General features: G+C 48.1%; 1 protein-coding gene across 2 annotated transcripts in view; it reads left to right on the top strand.

Annotated features, from left to right (window-relative positions):
- pde9aa (phosphodiesterase 9aa) overlaps positions 1-15,160 on the top strand; it is a 47,130-nt gene extending 31,970 nt beyond the window's left edge. The window contains exons 7-18 of one of the 2 annotated variants that reach the window (XM_086219419.1): positions 4,061-4,145; positions 4,364-4,424; positions 5,225-5,299; positions 7,349-7,435; positions 7,545-7,649; positions 9,305-9,387; positions 10,241-10,397; positions 12,097-12,210; positions 13,420-13,524; positions 13,612-13,740; positions 14,517-14,612; positions 14,702-15,160. In XM_086219419.1, the coding sequence (XP_086075545.1) occupies positions 4,061-4,145; positions 4,364-4,424; positions 5,225-5,299; positions 7,349-7,435; positions 7,545-7,649; positions 9,305-9,387; positions 10,241-10,397; positions 12,097-12,210; positions 13,420-13,524; positions 13,612-13,740; positions 14,517-14,612; positions 14,702-14,752 (1,148 nt within the window). In that variant the 3' untranslated portion in view covers positions 14,753-15,160. Of the gene's footprint in view, positions 1-4,060; positions 4,146-4,363; positions 4,425-5,009; positions 5,085-5,224; positions 5,300-7,348; positions 7,436-7,544; positions 7,650-9,304; positions 9,388-10,240; positions 10,398-12,096; positions 12,211-13,419; positions 13,525-13,611; positions 13,741-14,516; positions 14,613-14,701 lie in introns of both variants that reach the window. The other variant, XM_086219418.1, reaches the window with a different exon arrangement.

Raw genomic sequence — 15,160 nt, 5'->3', positions numbered from 1 at the left:
GTTGAGCTTCCTTTGATTTGCTGCTGCAGGCAGAAACTGATTACTGAAACTGTACCCTGATTACTGAAACTATACCCTGATTACTGAAACTGTACCCTGATAACTCGTAACTGTACCCTGATTACAGAAACTGTACCCTGATTACTGAAACTGTACCCTGATTACTGAAACTGTACCCTGATTACTGAAACTATACCCTGATTACTGAAACTGTACCCTGATTACAGAAACTGTACCCTGATTACTGAAACTGTACCCTGATTACTGAAACTGTACCCTGATTACTGAAACTGTACCCTGATTACTCATAACTGTACCCTGATTACTCATAACTGTACCCTGATTACTCATAACTGTACCATGTGCATCTCCTTGCTTTTCCTGTGTAACAACAAACACCAGACTCCTCCCCCCCACTCACCCCTCTGTCCTCTGACTCCTCCCCTCTCAGACTCCTCCCCCTCTCTCAGTTCTCCATTCTCTCTATCTCCTCCACCCTCTCTGACTCCTCCACCCTCTCTATCTCCTTTGTCCTCTCTGACTCCTCCACCCTCTCTATCTCCTTTGTCCTCTCTGACTCCTCCACCCTCTCCTCTCTTGTCTTTCTCCATGGCTGCACTTACATAAAATCGCTGACCCTTTCAGTCCCCATGACAACTTGCTTTGGTTTCCATGGTAATTTCCCGAACTGTGGGGAAGTAATTCTGAATTAATGCAGGTAAAATAGTGAATTTAATGTTCTGAAGGTAAAAGATTAACTGAGCTGTCAGGGAGTCCAGCAGGGACGCGGATCTCTTTGTCTGTGGATTCCAGTGTGGTAGAGACACTGGTCCCTCAGAACCAGTAAACTGTCCTGTTGTACTTGGAGAGAACCAACTGATTCTGACACTAGGATGAGATGGAGGTGAAGATGGAGGTGAAGATGGAGGTGAAGATGGAGGTGAACAGGCTTTGGTTTTCCTGTGACATCCCTCAGGCTTGTGATTTTGTGACCATGGTCAGGGGCGCCAGGATCTTTAACGCACATCTGATTGGGTCTGTTTTGACAAATATTGAAATGAATTTCACTCCATTTAATATATTTATGATATTTCTATATTTATATAGTTTAATTCCCATTTCCAAATTGAAATCTACCGAACAGATGTCAGAGGATGATGATGTAAGCAGGGACGACCCCTGGCCTGGAAGTTACAGTGTTTTACGCTGTTTTAAAGTTTGCATTGAAAACTTGAATTCAGTGAGTTTATAAATGATAAACATCAGCTCATAAGAAACTGCTATTTTTATTAATTGATCAATGATCCCATGGTCCATGCTTCCACATTCCCTTTTGTTGGCTTGTTGGGGAAGTTCAATGAACATTTTAAAGTTCTACATTGTTTTATATCACGCTGCAGGGAAAAGTGTGTTATTATCAGGCCGACTGTTGGCGTTTCTGTGACTCACCTCGCCGGGTGTCTGCTTGTGTAACGTTGAGGTCTATATGCTTCCTCTGTTCATGCAGTAGTATTTGATGGTCAGAAATCTCTGCTTCAGCTGCATGTAAACACCAGGCTTCCTCTTTACACCGTGAAGGTTTATTCTGAAGCGTTCACACACCGATGAACACAACGTTTCCCTCAGAAATACATGGAGAAACTACAGTGTCATCGCTGGTGAGCTTGATGTCTGATCGTGATGAAGGGAAATATCCACAACAACGTGATTGGTGTTCAGTTGCAGTTGAAACTGAATTAATTTGAATTTAGTGTGGTAGAGTCATGTGGTTCGCTGTGTCCAACCTAAACAGGTGTGTGACTCCCGTCTACTAGCGACTGAGGGGCCGAGGTAACGTCTTGCGTATGTTCCCTCTGTTCCAGTTAGCAGGTCTGATGATGAACGTGGTTTTCCAAGGAAACAAGACTCCAGCACAGGATACCTTGTTGTTGTCAGCAGAACTCCACTTGTGCCTGAATTTCAGAAATTTCCTTCCTCCACACCTGAAAAAAAACTTGATTCCCCCCCCCCAGAACACAAAATTCCTGAGTTAAAGTACTGTGGGAGTCTCAGCGCTGAAGCAAAGTCACTTCACACAAGCATGCCAATTGCCAGGATACCTGGTCGCTACAGCAACAGCAAGGCACCCACACAAATATCCCTCCTCTCATCTCTGTGGTCGCCATGGTCACCTTTTCTAATGTGAGCTTGAGTGCTGTTGGAGCTGACCTCCTCTGAGTCAGTAAAGAGAGGTGGATTGATGAAAGGGAGAGAAGGAGCCAGGAGGACAGAGAGCTTCCATGCAGGTTGCAGGGTCCTCACGCTGGGGCTGCAGCTCCCACAGCGGCAGGAGCGGTTTGCCTCCTTTATCCTGTTGTTTTATATTGTGGTTCTGTTGTGGCATCCGTTGCAGGTCTGAGGGGATTTCTCCTCAGTGGCGCTTCATGAGGTCTGGCCAGTGTGTTTTGGGTTTTATTTTTAAACGTGTTTCCTGACTAGAATGGAGGGTTGTAGGACGGAGCATGTCTCACCATGCCCTCCAGGGGCTGTATTGTGCTTCAGTCGTTGTAAATGCCATTTGATCTAATTTGGATTGGTATTCTTCAGGCAGATATCACTGCAGCGGGATGTAGTGACTGTCCTCATGTTTGTATTGTATCAAGTAAAATCCACCACTGTCAGTTCCACTCATCAGTGGGTTGCAGGATCAAATGACAGTATTTTGACGGTCAAAGGTGAAAGTCCTGACCTGCCAGCCAGACAACAATGTTCTGACCACGCTAATATCATGCTAACAATTTAGAGCAACAAATGCTTAACAGCATGAAATGATGAGGTCAAGAGGTCAAAGCTCAAGCTGAGTGTCGCCATATTAATGTCATCTCAGTTTTATTAGATTATCAAAGTCTGCACCAGTCGTCCAATCTCCGGGGCAGAAGTCACCGAGGCAGTGAGGCAACTCCGTGGTGGCAGAGCTCCAGTGGTGGGTAAGATCTGCCCTGGGTATCTCAAGACTCTGGATGTTGTGGGGCTGTCTTGGTTGACACGTCTCTGCAACATTGCGTGGACATTGGGGGCAGCATCTTTGGAGTGGCAGACCGGGGTGGTGGTCCCCATCTTTAAGAAAGGGGACCAGAGGGTGTGTGCCAACTATGGGGGGATCACACTCCTCAGCCTCCCTGGTAAGGCCTACGCCAGGGTGCTGGAGAGGAGGGTCAGGGCGATAGTCAAACCTCAGATTGAGGAGGAGCAGTGTGGTTTTCGTCCCGGCTGTGGAACCGTGGATCAGCTCTTCACCCTCGCTAGGGTGCTGGAGGGGGCATGGGAGTTTGCCCAACCAGTCCACATGCGTTTTGTGGATCTGGAGAAGGCTTATGACCATGTTCCCAGGAGCACCTGTGGGGGGTCTCCAGGAGTATGGGGTGGATGGCCCCTTACAAAGGGCCGTTCAGTCTTTCTACCGGAGGAGTGAGAGCCTGGTCTGCATAGCCGGCAGTAAGTCAGACCTGTTCCCAGTGAGGGTTGGACTCCACCAAGGCTGCCCTTTGTCACCGGTTCTGTTCATAACTTTTATGGACAGAATTTCTAGGCGCAGCCGGGTGGTGGAGGGGGTCGAGTTTGGTAGTGGGAGGGTGTTGTCTCTGCTTTTTGTGGCCTACCCTCTCCAGGTCAGGGGGAGGTCCTACCTCAGGTGGAGGAGTTTAAGAATCTCGGGGTCTTGTTCACGAGTGAGGGTAGGATGGAGCGGGAGATTGACAGGCGGATTGGGATCCGCAGTGATGCAGGTGCTAAACCAGTCTGTTGTGGTGAAGAGGGAGCTTAGCCAAAAGGCGAGGCTCTTACATATATACTTGAGATTATAAATATAAATATATATATGATCTCATTATAAAGAACAGATAATAAGAAAGGTAGAGAAGACTGGAGCAAAACGGAGCATCAGCATCAGCCTGACACCCTTAAGCAATAATGACCATATCTGCTGATACTGATGACGAGCCGATGATGTCGTGCATTCCTGATGTGATGTGTTATGTTAATTATCTTTGATGAGCTCACACTGCTGTGTTTGCCTCTACAGTGGAGGGGATGAAGGTGGTGGAGATCGAGAAATGTCGTAACGACATCAAGAAGCTCCGTGAGGAGATGGCGTCCAGGAATAACAGGTGATGTCTCAACAACCCCCCTGAGTCCTGGTCACCCCGCGTCCTCTCATTAGGAGAGTCTAATGAACCCTAGCAGAGCCTCCAAAGCCCTGGTCATGAACAGAGGCGGAGCTGTGGTGGGACCTGACGTTCGGTCTTAACTGTTGTTCGTTAGCTTGCTCTTTTTCTCTCTCGGCCTCGGCAGCTGTAACACCGGGCTTTCTGTCTGTGTTTTGCAGTAACTTCCTGGAGGACAATAAGAAGCTGACTCCTCGCAGAGACGTCCCCTCCTACCCCAAGGTAAGGCCACCGCACTCCACCGGGTTTAGGGGTGAGTCAGGAGACCCTGTTGATGTCACTGGTGCTAAATACTGAACCTCCACTGTGGCTCAAGGAACCCCAGAACACATTTATCACACATCATGTCAGTTTGTGCAAACACAATAGACACTATTCCCAGACATCAGTCGTGACATCATGACCATCTCATGAAATCCAAACCGTGTTTTATCACATTTGTGCCACGCTGATTGTCACCTGTACACCAATAAGTGGCCCCGTGATGAACCAAAGTCGTCTGGAGGTTTTTAATTTCCTGGACTCATCATCCACTGGGGCATTAAACGGTTCTGTGTTCCGTGCAAAGGCTTTTTCAATTTATTTGTCGTCTCCCATGACAAAAGTGGAACCGACCACCTGTGAGCTCACGAGCTTTGTTATGCTACCTCCTGCGTTATCAGAGCTCAACACAAATACATACACTTTAGTTTTCGTCACATTTTCCCCAAGTTTAAGTAACAGATGTCAGCCTTGTTAGAGTGTAGACGTGTGGCCCCGAGCCAGGCGGAGGTGGACAGGGTTAACTGGGAGCTCTGTTGTCTGCAGTACATGCTGTCACAACAGACCATAGACGCCCTCAAAAAACCCGCCTTTGACGTCTGGCTGTGGGAGGCCAACGAGGTAAGACTTCCCCTCTCACTGAACCTGCTTCCCCTCTACCCCCATCTCTCCTCCCCCTGTGTCCCCTACCCCTTTGTCTCCTCTGCTGCCCCTTGTGTGTGCTTGTGCGCGTCTGCGTGTGTGTGCGCGCGTGTGTGTAGTACCATCTGTCTAAGGAAACAGTAGAAGCTCTTAGATTGCCTACGTTCGATGCTTGGCAGTGGGAGCCCAATGAGGTGAGACTTGCGCCCTGACCGATCCACTGGTTTCTTATTGAAAAGGTAACATCAGTAAATGATCTGCAAGTGTGCCACTCCTCATTTCCTTGTTGTTCATTAATGGTGACATCAGTGATGCTCTTCCGATGTACTTTTTGTCAAAAGCAGTGAATATGCTCTCACAATCCACTAGCAATGTTGTTGTTGTTGTTGTTGTTGTTGTTGTTGTGCAACGAGCCTGCTGTGAACCACTCAGAACAACAAACTCTACTCACCGTCAGAGTCACCTGTGTAGGAGGGGAAAGCTTAGTAAAACTGTCCAGTTAATGGGATTCTTGTCCATCTGTAAGAAGAATAAACCAGACATTCCAGGAACTTTGGGCTTCATGCACAAACGTTGTCTTATGCTTTCTTAAATACCTTTTTTCCACAAATCAAAAACAGAAAAGCAGGGAATTCTTGCAGTTTCATGAACGGCTCCAATAAAACTCTTAGGTCTGTAACTTTTTCAAATTATCAAGTTGGGATGTCTTTGGTAAGAGTAATGTTGTGTGGCGTGTAGTGTGACACGTTCTCTCCTGGAGCGGCGCGAGAGAAGCAGCATGCAGGTAACAGGTGTGTATTTGAATCGCTGGGGAACTTACCGGAACTCACCGAGATCCCAGTGGGGTTGTTGTCGCCATGGTCGTTGGTACGGATCAGAACCTGGGACTCCGCTGCTGAACCTTGCGATCGCCACATGAGTCTCAACACTCAGTGCTGCTCAGCTGGTGTGTGAAGCCTCCTTTACCACAGTCAGATGCTAAGCTAGTGTTAGCAGGAGCCCCCAGATTGATTGATGGTGAGATGATGCGTTAAGACCACTCCCTTTAACAAAGTCGACAAACAGACCAAAGATGAAAAGAAAGGAAACGGGAGGGAAAATGTCACCGAAGAGCATCAAAAGTAAGAAAATGCTTCTCTGCAGTACCGGCATAGCGGTGTCTTCCCTCAACCATTTCACAATGTAACGCATCAAAAGGTCAAATGAATAGGAGTGTCCCTGACTTAGAGTTTACATCGTAGACTTTGATTGGTCAGCTCATGTTTGTCCACGCCTGATCATCCCATCACGTTTACTGGGGGTTTTTTCTCCCTGAGAAGCCGTATTCTCATCGGTGTCATCGGCACCCATCTTGTCCACGCCAGATGAGAAAGTTGAAACAAAACCAATAAACAACTTTTATGATGAAACTAAACCTCATTAAAAGTAGCCGTGGCGTGCCGCCCTGACAGACCCGCACAAGCACCTGGGCGTCTTGACTACATTGGCCCAATGGCGCCTTGTCATCTTTCAGGGACCACACTGACACCGCCAGCTTGTGTAGCTAACCTCACACCAGCCTCTCTTAGATGACCTTTGACCTCATGTGTATATCAGGGTGGACTCACCTGAGATTAGTTAAGGGGGACAGTAATCAGCAGTGGTAGTTCTCTTCTGAGGTTCTGCAATCAGGGAAAAATCAACTCACCTACACTCCACAAGCCCCGCCCCCAGCCCCACCCACGTGTGCACCACTGTTCATTCTAACCAGCCATTGAATCATCGACTCTCATCACTGCACAGGACAACTGCACACATTCAGGTTCAGGTGTGTGAAAAACTTCAAGTTAACGTTGAATTCAAGTTACCGCAGCACCTAATAGCTCAGGTCACCTGGATATGAACCGTGGGTTCATGTTGAAAGGTGACGAGGCAGAGGAACTGAGGTTCTATGACGGAACAACCAGCACTTGCAGCAGGGAAGAGCGGTGGCTCCCTCGGCCAGCTGGAGCATCAGCGCTCCTCGAGGCTCGCTGAGTCCAAAACACAAAAGAAAACACAGAAACTTCATCTTCAAATTTGAGCAAAAATATACGACTCAGGCAGAAGGAATCAGAACTGTAGGAGTGATGATGCAATACCAGGCTCCGAGGTAAACAGAGCCCATCTCTCATTGACTGTATGGACAGAAATATGGAGCCCACACACACGTAGTCCTGTAGTCGGGGTTGAATGAATGAGTGAGTATTCTTGTATTCCTCCAGATGCTGAGCTGTCTGGAGCACATGTACCACGACTTAGGTTTGGTCAAAGACTTCAATATGAACCCCATTACGCTCAAGAGGTGGCTGGTGAGACCTGCATGCACAACCATCCGTCTCCTTTGATACAGTTTTCTCCTGGTTCTCATGGCAGACTCGTGCCTCAGACCTCTTGCCTCCCTTTCTTCCCTCTCTTTAGCTGTGTATTCATGACAACTACAGGAATAACCCCTTCCACAACTTCCGGCATTGTTTCTGTGTCACCCAGATGATGTACAGTATGATCTGCCTCTGCAGCCTGCAGGTAAGAACCTCTCAGTTCCTCCTGTTAGCAGAGTTCACAACTTCCTCTTCCAGGGCAAAGAAGGAATTATCTACGACACAGACAGGCACTTCGCTGGTTCTCTCTGTGCCGACTCTCTAAGAATAAGAATACTTTCTAAAAATTAGCTTAAGTGGTTTTTTTGGACAGAATGAGAATGACTGATTTCATCCTTTATCGCTCCCGGCACATTCGCATTTAGAGGGACGAGCTTGAAGGCTATCATCAAGAGAAGGGACTCGGTAATTCATGCGCATGTGGGAACATCGGCATTCTCCTAAATGTGCCCCTCCCTGACTACGTGACGTCTGGGAGTCTTGACTCAACATTTCACGAGCATCACCAGTGGTAATTTGTTGGTTTTCGCTCACGGAGGCGAAGCTGATCACCTGTACGGTTCTAATTAGTGAGTGGCCGCTCTTTGTTTCACTGTCCAACAGCAAAGTCACTCTCGGTTGGCTCTCAAAGCCGGTTCTCAGACGCAGGTGGAGTCTGCGCTACCGGAACAACTTTGTGAACATAATTTCATTTAAACTGATGAATGATTCTCTGAGCTGGCGACTTCGCTGCTGTTGACCTACACACTGAAAACGGGGAGCTTGATTGTAAAGTAAGGCGGGTCCGCTTGTGTGGTTCGGTGAATGGTTGTAAACCTGCACAACAAGCATGAATTCGGCTTCCTGAACAGAGCCTGACTGACCCTCTACAGTGGTTACAAGCGCACCGTCACTGTGTCCTGGCTGAGCTCTGCCCACAACGTTTGTGAGCAGAGAAATCAAAATGATCCAGAATGAGTTTGTTCCTCTGCGTGTTCCTGACAAGCCAAACCACCAATGATGCTTGTTGCATCAGCGGTTCAGACACTCGTGGGATCTCCATTACCTGCATGTTAGGGTGTGTTTCTGCTCAGACCAAGGACATCAACTGATGAGGTGGTGCTTCAGTGTTTCCCAGGACACATTTGTGTTCCCGCTACTGAAAGACTGTGGCCTCATGTGGTCCAGACCACCTCAGAATGTGGTTTCAGTGATCAGATGTCAAGGCACACCTGGTATGAAGGCTGACCATGAGATTCTTCAGACCAGGTGTGAACAGGGTTCTTGAGAGTCAATGCTGGTCTTACTTTGAACAGGCTGACAGAAGCTTGTCTCACCTGCGTGATGTGGACATGAAGGAAGCAACAGGCTCAACAAATCAGGTTCCACGGCAGTCATGTAAATAATCATTTTCAGATATGGAAGCAATAATTTGGCATGTAACATCGCGAGATGGCCTTGTGGTGTAATTATCGAATAAGGTCTGATTGAGCCTGTGTGTGAGAAGCATGAGGGGATTGAGAAAGCTCAGGGGGAGAGGGGGAGGCTAGGAAGAGGGTGAGGGGAGAAGAAGATTTTAAGTCTGAAGAGAAACAAGAGCTTCCTGTGTGCCCCTCACACCCCCCTCCTCTGTTGTCAGGGACGACTATTTACTGGAGGTTTAATTATCTGAAGCCTAATAGCTGATTATGAAGCGCCGCTGAAGTCCTAACCACCTCACACACACATAAACACGAACTCTGCATCTATAATCATGGGGGAGGATGGGATCACACACTCCTGTATGACTGATATTAATGTGTGTGTGTGTTTGTCTCGTAGGAGAAGTTCACTCAGGTGGACATTTTGATTCTCATGACGGCCGCCGTGTGTCATGATCTGGATCACCCTGGTTTCAACAACACGTAAGACACACACACACACACACACACACACACACACACACACACACAAATAAATAAGATGCACATCTGACTTGCTGAGGAAATAAAGTGGTCTACTTCTTTGACATGTAAGAGGACTCTGTTAATGAAGCTGAGTCATGTTTAAAGGACCTGTGTGCAGGATCTAGTGACACCTAGTGGTGAAGCTGCAGATTACCCCACACCCACATCTGACTGAAAACTGTTGGCCAGCACCAACAAATACTTTATTCACGCACATTTGCTCAAATGTGGTTAAGAAAGACGAAATAACTGCTCCGTTTAATGTGACGTCCTGTGAATGGTGAAGACGCCATCACTACCACTATCACTACCGCCATCACTAACGCCATCACTACCGCCATCAATACTGCCATCAATACTGCCATCAATACCGCCATCAATACCGCCATCAATACCGCTACCACTCAGCTGGTGTGGTTCACCTGGAGTGCAGCTGTAACAGGAAGGGTCAGGAAACACACAATTATTGGTTCAGTGGAGGCAGAAGTAAACAACAACAACAGCTCTGTGGGCGTCTGCGCCATCATTCACTTCTGCAGAGCATTCATTTCACTGGAATGGGTTTTGTGTTTCTTGTGTGCATCATTTGTCTCAGATGATTTGATTGTGTATTTGTATTATCATGAGTATTGGACACACAAACATGTCCGACAGGTGTTATTAAAGCATAGCATGATTCCTCCTGACCTTTTCTCGTGCCTGATCTTCTCCCGCTCCGTCCTCACTCCTGATTTGCTCTCCGCTTTCTTCGCTGTCTGATTTGTTCCTGTCTTTCTGTCCTTCTTTGCTCTGGTTGTCGGTCCCGTTTTAGGTACCAGATCAATGCCAGAACTGAGCTGGCAGTCCGCTACAATGATATCTCTCCTCTGGAGAACCACCACTGTGCTGTGGCCTTCCAGATCTTCTCTCAGCCCGACTGCAACATCTTCTCCAACTTTGACCCTGAAGCCTTCAAACAGATACGACAGGTAAAGCCGTGCAACACCTGAACTTGCCACCACCATCGTGTAAAAATAATGATACTCATATGAGCTTTTTATACTTCGGGACCCCCAGTTTTGCCTTGCATGTATAAATAGAGTTAGACAGTAACAGTAGTTAGACAGACTGTTAAAGAATTAAAACACAGTTTATGGAAATGACGTGGAATATACAGGACATGACAGGAGACTCAGGGAACTTAGAGACGATGGAAGGATCAAATACCAGTGACAGCAGGGCGTCATCGAGACAGGGGAGGGCGACGTGGAGAAGGGCAGGGGGAGTGTAAAGACGGCTGCTCTCCAGAGTGACTCCAAGGCTCCTGACGTGACTGGAGGGGCCACAGGGGTCCATCAGTGAGGATGTCTGTGGGTGGAGAGCCTGAGCCTCAGTTTGGTGTCAGTGAGCGCCAGGAAGGACGTCCAGTTCACTGGATGTTGATTGTCATGCTACCATTGTCAACATTATCATGATAAGTTACCTTGGCATATTTACATCGGCTGCAGGATCATGAACAAGCACTAAGAAAAGAGAAATCATGAATGAAACGCGAGGGCGCTACGGCCCCAGAGGCAGGGCTCGCTGTGGGAACCTTTGGTCTGTCTGCTCTGAACGTAGAGACGGCGACGGCCTCCCAACCCAAACATGGTTCTGTAGGAGAATCAGAACACAGCTGAGGTCCTGAGTGGGTCCACATTGTGTCTTCTTGTTTGTTCTGACAGATGAGTGGTGGGAGGGCGTGATGATGAAGCAGCGGTAGACCAGAGTGGCCCCTCTAATTTTGTACTTTTATGTTTTCCCCACCATGAGCATCAGGGGAGTGACGCCAGCTCTCGTGGTTGTAATGAACCAGGTGTTGTGTGCGTGATCCAGGTGGTCTCAGACATCAGCGCAGCCACTTGATGCACGACAACACTCATCAGTGACATTCAACGTTGATCTGCTCCCACAAACTGCCCCCCCCCCTCTCGTGAATGCAGACACACATGATTATGGATGAACAAGTCAGCTCCTCTAAAAACAGGTTTCTCCTCCATTGTGTTGGTTACCGTGGTGACGAGTCCGGGGAAGATAAGACAGGCCTCTTCCTCAGTGTGTTGATGAAGAAACTCTGTCCAAACGTTGCTCACAAAAAGAACTGGTAACTGGAAGTCGGGTTGCGGAACCTTTTCTATCATTGCCAGCAACAAAAAGCCTTTGGTGCATGTTTGCCCTCTTCTTGTTGTTGACGAGTCTCAACCACGTGATCGTTTGCCTAAACCAGCGCCGGCGTGGACAACAGCACCCTCCTGAGACGGATTCAAGAAAAAAAGAAGCGTTCGGAGCGGCAGCACAAAAACAAACAAACAAAATAAGAACAACATTGGCTGTGGGTTTTTTTAGGCGGGGGATGGGGGTGCGAGTGAAAGTCAGCGCTGGTGCCCAGAGACAAATATGTGGACACAAGACTTAAGAACACCTTAAGAGTTCAAAGAGCACAGAAAAAACCACAAGTGAGAACCTGAACTGAACCTGACAGAAGGGCCATACTAGCGTGTAGAACCGGCAGTATACAGGTTACACATGGAGGTGAACAGCTTGGAAAGGAAAAGGAAAGAAAGAAAAAAATTATGACTGTGTGTGTGTGTGTGTGTGTGTGTGTGTGTGTGTGTGTGTGTGTGTGTGTGTACCTCGTCTGTGCACCAGGGAACCATCACGCTGATCCTGGCCACAGACATGGCACGGCACGGGGAGATCCTGGACTCCTTCAAACAGAAAGTCGACAACTTTGACTACACGGACGAGGAGCACGTCACCTGTGTGAGTGTTTCCTTACACACCTTCAACTGCACTGTCATCAGCGCACATGCAGACTCACCTGGAGTGACGGAAACGTGCTCAGCACTGCTGCTGTGTCGGTGAATTGTAACAGTATCGGCTGCTGCGAGGGTAAATCAGGGCGATTACAAAACACTCCAGAACATCTCGTTCAGGCCAGTTGAGAGGATCTGATGGTAGGAACATGGGAGGAAGGCAAGGCAGTTTTCTTTGTAGCCTGTTTTCCCCACCAGTTTGTCTCCAGGCTTCATGGCATCATAACAACATCCTCGGCCCTCAGAGCCTCACATCGACTGAGGAGAAACTCCATAGAAAACCTTTAACAGGGAAAAATGGGAGAAACCTCAGGGTGAGGAGGGGAGGAGGATCCCTCACCAGGAGGGACAGACGTGCAGGAGATGTTGGTACAGACAAGAAAACAGTTTATAACACAGAATGTGGACTTCTGGTGGAGGGGGGGGGGCAGGGAGAGCAAGCCAGCTTGATGGGGGACTGGATGGTAGACTGGTTCATGGAAGGGGAGCGCGGGCCGGTGTAACAGTAGGGGATAAGGGGGGGGGGGGGGCGATGCAGGCGGCAGCAGAACCTCACCAAGGAACCTGTGGGGTTCGTCTTGATGCTATGGAATGGAATCCAGCTTTAATTTGAGGTGACGTTCTTTTAAAATCAGCACCATCAGTGTGTTGGTCTGGAACAAATCATTTATTTTAGTGTTGGAATGTTTTGCATTTACACTTAGCAGGCACTTTAGCAGGGGCAGCTGCTGCTCATTAACATAAATGTCTCATCAGCCAATCACGCGGCAGCAATGATGCACGTAGGCATGGTCAAGTCGATAGAAACGATGAAAGATGATTTTGAACTTTAGCGTGGCTGTTGGTGCTGGACGGCTGGTCAGAGTGAGCCAGAACCTGCTGATCGACGGGGGCTCTGTTCTGAGGTCTGAACTGAGGCTTCCCCCAGGTAAACCTCCTCACTGTCAGTTGGGATTGAAATGAGGTAACAGCTGATGTGTAGCGGAGGGAGACGGGGAAACACAAAGTGAAGACCTGTCCATCTTTGAGGGAGTGGGCGGAGGTCCTAGGGCACCTGTCCATCACTCTTCTGTCTTCATCAGAATTTCCATTTAAAATGCTTATTGGTACAGTAAGCATCTCTTCGTGCTGACCTTTGACCCCTGACCCTGTGCAGCTGAAGATGGTGCTCATCAAGTGCTGTGACATTTCCAACGAGGTGCGGCCCATGGAGGTGGCGGAGCCCTGGGTGGACTGCCTGCTGGAGGAGTACTTCATGCAGGTGGGTGAGGTTTTTCCTGGTGGTCTCTGAGTCCTCAGTCAAGTGGGTTTGGTTTTGATCAGTCGTGAAAACTCTTGGTTGGTGCAGAGCGACAGGGAGAAGGCGGATGGACTTCCTGTGGCTCCGTTCATGGACAGAGAGAAGGTGACCAAGCCGACAGCTCAGATTGGCTTCATCAAGTTCGTCCTCATCCCCATGTTTGAGACCGTGATGAAGGTGAGTGGGAGGCCCAGCGATGATGAAGGTGACGCACCGTGGTTGCGCTCAAGTATTTTTCTCCAGTATGAATTCTTTTCTCATCGGCCTGCGACTTACCAACAGTACACGTGACTGAAACATGTCCTTTCTTTGTTCATGGAGTTTGTCTCTTAATCAGTGTCCTCAAGTCTGGAGTGTCTCTGCTCTGGAGAGGAACAGAATCACAAGTCCACCTTCAAATGTTGCTAACCTCAGATGAGACGCTGTCAGTTTACAGAAAAACAAATTAAAGCAATAACTGACTTCCGTTAAAGTGCTCGCGTGACTTGTTTGTAGAATGTTCCGCTCGTGTTTCCATGCTACGGAGCTCAGTCCGAATAACAACGACAGAAGATCCTAAAATACACCGTCTCTCTCTGGAATATTGGCAAGTGTGTTTCAAAGAAACCCAGCGGTGTTGCACTCTGTACGATGCAAGCTGGAAACCACCTGAGCCAGCAGCAGCAGCGCCTGCGTCATGAGGGGCTGAGGCGAACGTTTCCTGGAGAGCTTTGACAAGATGAGCCTACCAGCGTGACAGGATTTCAACACCTAAACCTCATTTTTGAAATGTCCATGATTCTCTGCTGCCACCAACATGTCACCAATCATGTTATATTGTTGTCCGTTCAGTTTAGCGGCATGTTTTGAGTGAGAAATGGTTTTAAACCAAGGGTACAGACTGACTGAGTCAGAACCTTAGATTTACCTGTGTGTTTACCTTGTCTGTGTGTGTGTGTGTGTGTGTGTTATAGTTGTTCCCACAGATTGAGGAGGCGATGGTGCAGCCACTCAGAGAGTCAAGAGACCGATATGAAGAACTCAAACAGATTGATGACGCCATGAACGAGGTTGGAGGATTTTTGTGTGTGCGAGAGAGAGAGAGAGAGAGATAACATGTCATGTGCCTACTGTAATGGAGGAATGTTTCCTTGTTCAGGTGCAGAAAAAGAAGAGTGAGAACCTGACGATGGGGGGGAAGAAGAAGTGAGAGGAGGTGAATTGATACGTGAGCGCTCAGATTCAGAATCGGCTGCGAACCCCCAGGACGTTACCAGCTGATTATCTCACATCTCACCTGAACTGCGTTTCAGCGTCAGTGAGCTGAAGCTGTCTGTCCAGTGCTGATGACCTGGGGACCAGCAGCATGGGGGACTCTGCTAGATCTCCAGTGGAAGACAAACCCCCCCCCCCCCCCCGCACCAGGCAGCGTTACACACCACCGGCTCCAGCACCACACAGACAATCTAAAGCCTTCCTCAGGGAAAGTCAACATTTGTACAGACTACTTCAGTGAACAATATTTAGATATCTTACATTATTTTTTATTAGATGTTTTTTTTACAGATTGTACAGATTTTTAGTGACCTTTGTTCTTTCTTACAAAAATAAAAGACGA

This window comes from Aulostomus chinensis, chromosome 12, assembly GCF_037954235.1.
Source record: "Aulostomus chinensis isolate RoL2024-O1b breed Wild chromosome 12, RoL_Achi_v1.0, whole genome shotgun sequence".
In the NCBI taxonomy this organism is placed as follows: Eukaryota; Metazoa; Chordata; class Actinopteri; order Syngnathiformes; family Aulostomidae; genus Aulostomus; species Aulostomus chinensis.
This window is presented reverse-complemented; position numbering and strand designations above follow the sequence as displayed.